This window comes from Parus major, chromosome 9, assembly GCF_001522545.3.
Source record: "Parus major isolate Abel chromosome 9, Parus_major1.1, whole genome shotgun sequence".
Taxonomy (NCBI): Eukaryota; Metazoa; Chordata; class Aves; order Passeriformes; family Paridae; genus Parus; species Parus major.
The window spans coordinates 10,675,308-10,684,531 of NC_031778.1; the positions used below are offsets into that span (position 1 = coordinate 10,675,308).

The 9,224-nt window shown below is 34.5% G+C and overlaps 1 protein-coding gene across 7 annotated transcripts in view; it reads left to right on the forward strand.

Annotated features, from left to right (window-relative positions):
• Window positions 1–8,541, forward strand: part of PLS1 (plastin 1) — a 41,079-nt gene extending 32,538 nt beyond the window's left edge. For all 7 annotated transcript variants that reach the window (XM_015637151.3, XM_015637150.3, XM_015637145.2 and 4 more), the window contains 6 exons: window positions 1,782–1,860; window positions 2,918–3,032; window positions 3,779–3,912; window positions 4,746–4,869; window positions 6,742–6,866; window positions 7,330–8,541. In XM_015637151.3, coding sequence (XP_015492637.1) covers window positions 1,782–1,860; window positions 2,918–3,032; window positions 3,779–3,912; window positions 4,746–4,869; window positions 6,742–6,866; window positions 7,330–7,465 — 713 coding nt within the window. In that variant the 3' untranslated portion in view covers window positions 7,466–8,541. The remainder of the gene's footprint in view (window positions 1–1,781; window positions 1,861–2,917; window positions 3,033–3,778; window positions 3,913–4,745; window positions 4,870–6,741; window positions 6,867–7,329) is intronic.
• The last annotated feature ends 683 nt before the right edge of the window (window positions 8,542–9,224 follow it).

Genomic DNA, 9,224 nt, shown 5'->3' on the forward strand with positions numbered 1-9,224 from the left:
AGAGTTCACTAAATAACCTCAGTACTGTCTTTGTAATGGACAAGTGTTCTTAAAAGCACTTCGCAGTCAGTATTTTAGGTATTGCAAATCAACTGAAAGCTCAGTAACCATAAAATCATTTTAAAAAGCACTTCAAAATACTATAATCTCAAAGATACTCTTTATAAACTTAAACTGTCATTCTTGAGTTATAATTGTTTCTTAAATGGAAAAACTGGTATTTTTAATAAATTTCTCACAAAGTGTGATTCTTTTAAATTTTAATGTGGCAAGAAATATGTGAAACAAAGCTCTCTGATGATCATGCAGAATAGTATTTTTCTTTGTTTCTTCTGTTTCATCAGTGGCTCTTTGGTTATTTTTACAAGTGAATATTTGAAACAAACACTAATTTGAATTGCATATGAAAAAAAATTTAATTTAGAAAATGTATTAGTAAGATGAATGTCAACTATTTCATAATAATTGGAAAGGAAAGAATCTGGTAAGGTGGCTGAAACTTTTTAAATAAAACTTATTTTGTCAGAAATTGTAAACTACAGCTGAAATTTCTGAAGTCCAGAGCTTTTTGTATAAAAGGTTAAGAGACTTAGATTAAAATGTTAACTTCTATCTAAATAGCAACGTTATGACATAGGTCTAGGCATGGAAAGATAATGTTAAAGAGATTTTACTTCTAGTCTAATAATAAATACATGTTTATACAGTAGCTTAATTTTACAAAAACATTCATTATTCTGTAGTCAGCTTAGAACTGCAGTACTAAATGAGACAGTTTTCATGCTATATAAACCTCATCAGACAAATGTGGTACTTGTTTGGAGAGGTTTTGTGGTCTCCCTCCGTAGCGTCTTAGCTATTTTCTTAACTGGATTATCAGCCCAGGGAGCAAAGTGAAGAGGTTATTCCAAGCTCAAATATTCAGGCTAAATATTTTCTCAAATGTTCCTCTTTGATGCAAGAGAAAACAGCTTATGAAGCACAGATTCACGAGTAGATGGCCACAGAGATGTTAAAATTTAGGCAGTGTTGTATGTAGAAAATTAATTATTGAAAGCTCTAACTTTATAGTGAAAGAGAGTTAAGTTAGGACTCAGGATTGCAATAGTAAAAGCAATCTAAGTCAGGAAAATGGAGGTTGGGATTTACTTCCTAATGAATTTTATGCAGTTCTTGTAAGTAGAATTGCTGGTTAAAACTCTGAAGATAACTGGCCTCCACAGCAGTATAAATAGCTTCACAAATTTAACCAGTACTGCCTCTTCACATTTTCAGTTCAAAGAACTAAAAAAAATGAAATCTGTTGCTTTGGGGAGGCCCTTGGCAAGGTAGTACTGTCAGCTTCTGTGAGAGTGGAGATATAGTGCCTCATGTATTAGTACTGACTTTTAATGAAAAGATGTCATTTCAAACAGATCTAATGGTACTGTTGAATGCAGTTTCCACTTATTTTAATTTCAGGAAATTACTACAAATCATCTCCAAGATATGTTAATTATGTGAAATAGAACAAAAATTTATTTCTGTATTTTACCAAATTGTATTTACTCAGATAAATGTCTAATAGTCTAATAGTACTCTTCCCTGTAGTGCCTCTGCCCTGTGCCCAGAACTGAGTGAATCTGAATTGGATAGGATTGCCTTGTAGTATAGACTACTGTTTGGGAAATTATTAACATATATTGGGGTGGGAGAGGGGTGGGGGGGATATAAGCATTTAAATGTTGCTTATTAAATTGTTTTCTCCAATAACTTAGATAGAATTATGTTTGTGACCATAGGAGAAAGTAAGGAAGAAAGAACTTTCAGAAACTGGATGAATTCTCTGGGTGTAAGCCCATATGTTAATCATTTATACAGGTAAGATATTTTAAAAAGAATTATTTGACTTCCCTTGGGTAACAGGGGAAGAAAGAAGGAAAGAAGAGAGGGAAGTTGTATTTCTACTAGAATAGTGATTTTCAGGTTTCCACTTCAAAACTGGTCTGTAGGACCAAATTAAGCAGTATCTGAATTGAATACTCTAGTCATAATCTAGATAAACTAGAAAACCTTAGAAGGTTTAAATCTTCCCCCCTCACTCACTTGTACATTGAATTACACTTTTTTAAAAGTAGAGATCTTTTTGTTTCATGCTGCATAATTTTTTATTTTTTCAGTAGAATGTAAGAAGCTCTGCAATGTAGCCCTCAGATAAAGGGCTTTATAACAAGCTTTTTAGGTGCTTCTGGTCGCTTTCAAATTATGCCAGAAGTTGATTCAAATCCTGTCAATAAAGTATGAGATTGAGGGAGAAAATGGGAACACCTGCTTGTATATATATTTACTAATTGATTTCATTATTTCTGTTTTCTGACCTCTGTAACGTGACCTGTAGGTAGGTTAACATGGAGAATTTCATTTATAAGGTAGCTGATGATGGGGATTATCAGTAATGCAACATATGATGGGAAACTAATACTTTTTCTCCTATTCTTCTTTTGCAAGATAATTTCATTGGTTTTGATTATTCTTTAGCAAAATACATCTGTAGGCATCTGCAGATAAAACATGAATATTTAACATTTGGGAAAGTCCTAAGAGAACTAAAATTAGATCAATAAATTAAAACTATCTTAGCATCAATTTTGTCTGTGCCTGCCCTATGAAAGTAATTATTTAATTGAAACATGTGTCTGAGCTCACTTCACTAAGATTTGTGAAAATAATGAAATTAAATGCAGAATTTGGTGTACATAATTACAGGAATCAAGCAATAGAATATAGGCCAGTTTCTTTACAGAATAGCACCAGTTTTTATTTTTAAGTGTCTGGAATTTTTCAGCGACTTAATTACACTGTGAGAAGTCTCAAGTGCATACCTTCATTGTCAATCTGTGCTTCTGTGCTTAAAAAATATCATTTTGCTCTTGTTTAGTGACCTTTCTGATGCTTTAATCATCTTCCAACTGTATGACATGACGCGTGTACCTGTTGACTGGAGCCACATCAACAAACCTCCTTATTCATTACTTGGTGGCAACATGAAAAAGGTGGGTGGATGCCCTGGGAGGCAGCCCAGCTTCACTGGCTCCCATTGTGCTGATGGCAGTCTTTGTGGTTGAGATTTCTGTGCTACTGAGACAATCCTGGGGAGGAAAAAAAAGGAAAATCTATTTTTCAGATATTATCCCAAAGAAGAAATAGCAGTTATAGTATATATCACCTTAGTTTCTAAATGTGGACACCTTTTGGCAATACTTAATTTATGGCCTGATTTGGATCTTTAAGGCCTGACATGGCTGTTGTTGCTGGATGCTCCTATACTGTGAGGCATTTCCTCCCAGAGCAGTTTTATATGCTTTTCATATGATTTGGGCACGACTAACAGAATCAAAGTTTTCACTTAGTTTTGTGATTATTGTGAAGCCTGAAATGTAGATGATAAAAATTACTGCCTGTTTAAAAAGAACACATTTCAATATCTTTTAATGTATGGTTTTGATACAAATATATTTTATTCACTGCCTTAGTGGAAACTTGGTTTTTTCAAATTTGGAAAAAATTATCATTTTCATATCAATTATCAATTATCATATGGAATCTTGCATAATTACATTTACATTGAAATCTGTATTATTTTAATCACAGTGTTGCTAGACTAGAAAGGTTTTTCTAGCTTCAGATCTCACTGTAGGTAACACTAAGCCAAAGTAATTTAAAATACACATAGATCTTAGGTCTGTATTGAAGAAATATTAATGTGTTTTCATTATTTGGACACAACATTTATTTTTAGATTGAGAATTGTAATTATGCAGTGGAACTTGGGAAGACAAAAGCCAAATTCTCACTGGTTGGTATTGCTGGACACGATCTAAATGAAGGTAATCCAACTCTGACTTTGGCTTTGGTATGGCAGCTGATGAGAAGGTAAGTTAGGTGCAGTGTATGAAAGATGTGTATATCTATGTCTGTATATCAAGGCAAATTAAGGGTAGTGTTCAGGTCACCTAACTGGTATTGTAGAGAGCAATCTCTGAACACCCCTGTTGTTAACACTAAAATTGTATATGTGTTTTGTAATTTTACAAACTGTGCAGTAATTGCAACCACAATTTTTAGGGACAGTTAATACCTTATAAACTAGAAACTGTTACTCTAGAAACTGTTACTAAAATTATAAATCCTGCTGCAAGAACCCAAGGAAGTGGTGATACATGTACTATTGAAGTTAAAAGGGTAAAAACTTGTAGGCCATCACAACTATAGTCACATAAGTATCATCAAATCAAAATTTTACTACTGTATTGAGCAAGAAAAAATAATTATTAAGTGATTTCATTACAGATTTTTATTGCAAATGTTTTCCTCAAATTAGTTTTCTTAGACCTATCCCAAAACACTTACTGGTTTTTGTTCTCAGACAGCTGTGATTCATTTTTTTTTCCCTACTAGGATGGTAGGGAGCCATTAAAACTTAGAAAGAAAAATGAATTATGATGTACTGAGTAAAACAAATGCATGAAGATGTTATAGTGAATATTATGAGATTTGGGATATTATTTTATTCTTTTATTCGGTAACCACTGAAAAAATTATTTCAAGTACTATATAGTTTGTAAGGTAAGGGTACCTTATGAAGAGGAATATTTGGCATTGTTACTGTGATGAAGTAATATTTTACCTTTGCTTAACTTTTCTTTGTAAGAAAAGTTGAGTTCTACCATTTATTTTAACTTGGGCTTGTGTTCTCTTTATTGAAGGTATACTTTGAATGTACTATCTGACCTTGGAGAGGGTGAAAAAGTAAATGATGAAATTATTATTAAGTGGGTGAATCAGACACTTGCAAAAGCAAATAAGAAAACTTCCATTAAAAGCTTCAAGGTAATCAATTTTATTTGCTTTTCTTTCCACATTTAATAAGACCTTGGATTTTTAACCTGATCTGTTAACAATTTGGTTTTAACAGTGGCTCTCCCATCAGCTAGCAAAATTGTTTATGGAAATATTTCTGAGAGTCTTTGAGTCTTCAAAAGTATTTTATAAATCTATTGACAGATAAAAGAAATTACAGTAGCTGCAGTGAGATACAAAACAAAAAGCTCAAAAACAAAAGAAAGAAAAAGAAGTTTAAGCTTTCAAAGGGGCTTCTGTCTGAAGTTACCAGTGTTTGGGCCTGGCATGTCGTATATTTTCCAAATTTTTAGATACAGGCACTCTCATGCTTGTACGAGTAACAAAAACACTTTTGGAAATAGCGGGGCAGATGACCACTTCTCCCAGGAGCTGCTAAAAAGAATCTCACGTGTGAGCGAGCCGGGAGAAGGAGCCCGCGGTAACCAGCGACACCTTGTGTCATCCTGGACACTGCTGGGGTGCTGGGGGAAAAGGGACCTCTTCCCATTCAGCAAATGAAAGCACATAGATAAAGGAATCTTTCCTTCCACATTATTTAAGTGTTCAAAACAAAAGAACACATGTATGTGTGTCATCTGTGTTATTCTGTGTGAATCTCTTACTCTTGAAAAGGCTGATTAATAATTGCACACAAATGTAATGTTCTTGTAGCCTGTAAGGTTCATGTTATAACATGAAGCATTTATATCTGTGGTTCAAAACAGAAGAACATTGCAAGTTTAAAATATTTTAAAGTTCACTATGTTGTGAACTTTAAGTGACCATTATTAATAAAAAAATTAAGTAAAAATATTTTGTTTTCACTTCAGAAGGTAACTTGGGTCTTCATTTTCTTATGAGATGTTGCTGCTCCTCTTATTTCAACATATATTGTTATAATGGTGGTATTAAGTAAGCTGAAAGTATGACAAGAATCTGTCCAAATCTTGCCTTTGGTATGCCTGTGTTTTTGGGGGGATATTGGTTGTGTTTTTAAGGTCATTCAAATGGTGTTTTTAAGATAATTCAACTGATGGTTGATCAATAAAGGTAAGAAGGTACTGATGTAAAGTGACACTATTCAGCATTCATTTTTTTACTAATGGTCTTGGGGATATACTCCATGCATTTAATGTCTTGAAGCAGAATTATATTAGTATTTTTACATGTATAATTAGTATGATAGCTCTGCAGGACTTCCCTGAACTGGCAGTCATAGTTCTGACCTGGGGCCAAAGACAGCTGTGCCCCGTGGGTCGTGCTCAGCCACTGCAGGGCCTGCACCAGCCTCACTGGCACCAGCTGTGCTTGCTTTGGCAGCAGCAGCTTCTTCTCTGTCCAGACAGTTGGGATGAAATGATTGCAGCAACAGGACTTGCTCTTTTAAGAATCCCTGTGTATTAAATATGAAACACAGACTGCTCACACTAGCTCAGAATAACATCTGAGTTGAAAAATTATAAAAAGAGTGAGCCATAAACTACTGGAGAAGATAGTTCCATGGCAAGAAAAAGACGGAAATATACATTTAGGAGCCTGTAAGGATCTTTTTGTTGTGCTGAAAGTCTGGTCCTTAAAATTCTATCAAAATTCCCTTCCTTCCTTAAGGCTTAAGGGAAGTTGGATGAAGTAAATTTTAACCATTTCTGCAATAACGATACAAGCACAGTGAACATTATAATACTGATTGCAGAGAAGAACATTAGAATTCATAAAGGGTGAGGAAAACCTTCACACTATGAAGTAAGAAAACAAGCTTCTGTCTTTCAGTATGCATGCAGGATATGCTGTTTTTTGCATTTTGAAGATGGAATAATCAAAGCAGAGTCCTTAAACTAATCTTGTGTCTTTTTCTTTTAGGACAAATCAATTAGCTCTAGCTTACCTGTCCTAGATTTAATAGATGCCATTGCACCAAAAGCAGTTCGTCCAGAAATGGTTAAGAGAGAAGACCTTTCTTACCAAGACAAATTGAATAATGCCAAGTAAGTTTTAAATGAATGCTTCACATTTTCCTAAAATGCAGGAAATGCATGAATTCACAATGTAATGCTTGATTTACTGATTTGTTAAAAGAAGGATAACACTAATATTATTTTTTAAATAGAATATAAATTCTAATATTTATTTTTCTAGTATATCTAAAATTAACTCAAATTCTCAGCTGATATGACCTACCACCACTGCACTGTAATTGGTTTCTTAATAGTCTGCCATACCTCAAATTGTTTTTGACCGAAATAAATGCTTTGATAACCAGTAGCAAAACATCTGCCAGTACAATTGCCAGTACATGCTTTCTTCACAATAATGTCTGTTTTCTAGTAGAGCCTAAGCACTGTTAAACAGGCATATCCTGCTATTGAAATCTGGTTTTGTTGTTGTGGATTTTGACCTATTAGTAGATGCCAGCAAAATAACAGTATTTGTTTTCTCTTTTTTTCCAAGGTATGCCATTTCAGTTGCTCGAAAAATTGGTGCTCGTATTTATGCCCTCCCAGATGATCTGGTTGAAGTGAAGCCAAAAATGGTGATGACAGTGTTTGCATGTTTGATGGGAAGAGGACTGAACAGAATAAAATAATGCAGACACATAATATAACTTTCTGCCACGTTAAGCACAATGAATGCCTCGCAGTTTACAGGGTTCTGAAACTTAGTATGAGAAAAATTGTATGCACAAATATACTCATCAATTATCTTTTAATAATGTGTTTATATTAGTTTATTTTCTTCAGTTTCATAACACATGAATTATTTATGGATAATACCATTTTCAGAATATGGTCATTAACAAATTAACATGATAGATTTGTATTGCATACCCATATGAATCAAGCTTCATTTGCATTAGTTTCCATAGCACTGTAAGAACCTGCATTGTTTTACATATGTTGTTTCAGGACCAATTATGAAACACTGTTTGATTTTTGTTGGTGTTACTTACATATAGTCATACAAGTCTCAAGGTGCATTCCAGTCCTGTTGGATTGGACTCCAAACTGCACAGAAATTATCATCCTTGCCTTATTCTTGGAGAGCTTAACTCTTGTTGGAGTCAATGAGAGTCTTGTCATTGACTTCAGAGCAAGTAAAGGCCTGTGATAATGTCTGGTAACTAATGAATACTGATTAAACTGATGAAACTTTTTTTGTGGGAATTATCTTTATGTATGTAGTAGTAGTAGTTTTGTTCTGTTACTTAGCAGAAACTTTTACAAACCACATTGTATGAAAAAAACAGCAATAGAAAGCAGAAATGTCCTGTCATTATTAAGTCTGCGTATGTGCTAAGTCTTGCGGTTGGACTAAACAACTGTTGAGTTTTTTTAACCTTTTCATAAAATATTGTATTAAGAGAACAATAAAGAGCTGGCTAGTCCATTACGTGATTTCTCATTACTGTAATGCATTTCCTTATATATCATTCCTTTGATTTTTCTAAAGTGTATATCGTGTGTGCAGAGGTTTTGTGTAGAAAGACCAGTGCATTGTCATTTAAATCTGTAATTTTTTATTAGTAATTTTAAAGTAACTATTTGTACTCCTTTTTTCATCAGCTGTGAATTTACACTTATCATGCTGAACATTTAATAAAGTTGTTATTAAAAGCCAAACAATAAGACAGCTAAATCAAAATTAAAGAGATTATTTTTTTAAGTATGAAGTTTCTACTTTGTCGCAGGTCCCAAGGCCAGTTCTAAGTGTGGCAGAACCCGAGAATCCTGATGAGTGAGCACTTGGACTAAGTTTTACATCCTCACTATCGTGAACATGATACAGTAAGGGATGCATCCATCCAGTTTCCATTATATAATGGGATAATGGGGACTGGAGGGAATTAAGTGCTTTGATTTGAATCAGTTTGCCTCTGCCTATTTACTAGTTTGCATTGTTGGGACAAGACTTGATTTCTATTCCCAGTCTAAGATGACGACAGGGCCTTGTACAGAATTTGAGTTCTGGGGACAACTCAGTCCAAGTCATCATTCAGGAGAGGATAAATGGAGGCTTAGTCTCTATACTGTAAGAATAAATTATCTCTTATTAAATTATGTAATCCTGAAGTACTGTATTTACCTGCCAGACACTTGGTACCTTATTCCATAAAGGCCAGTCTTTTCTGTTTTATAAACTATTGCTTTAAGTGTCCGGAATTACTTCAGAGTTGCTCTGTGGGAATTGAGTTTTCACGGGCCCCCCTCAATCAGATGCTGTGAGCAGGGCCGCAGTTACTACAGCAGCAGGGAGCGAGCAGATTTAAGTGCAACCGCAGCCCTGCGGCCGCCCAGCAGCTGCCGCAGCGTGCGCGCTCCGTGTCCCAAGGCGCCCTCGCTCGCAGG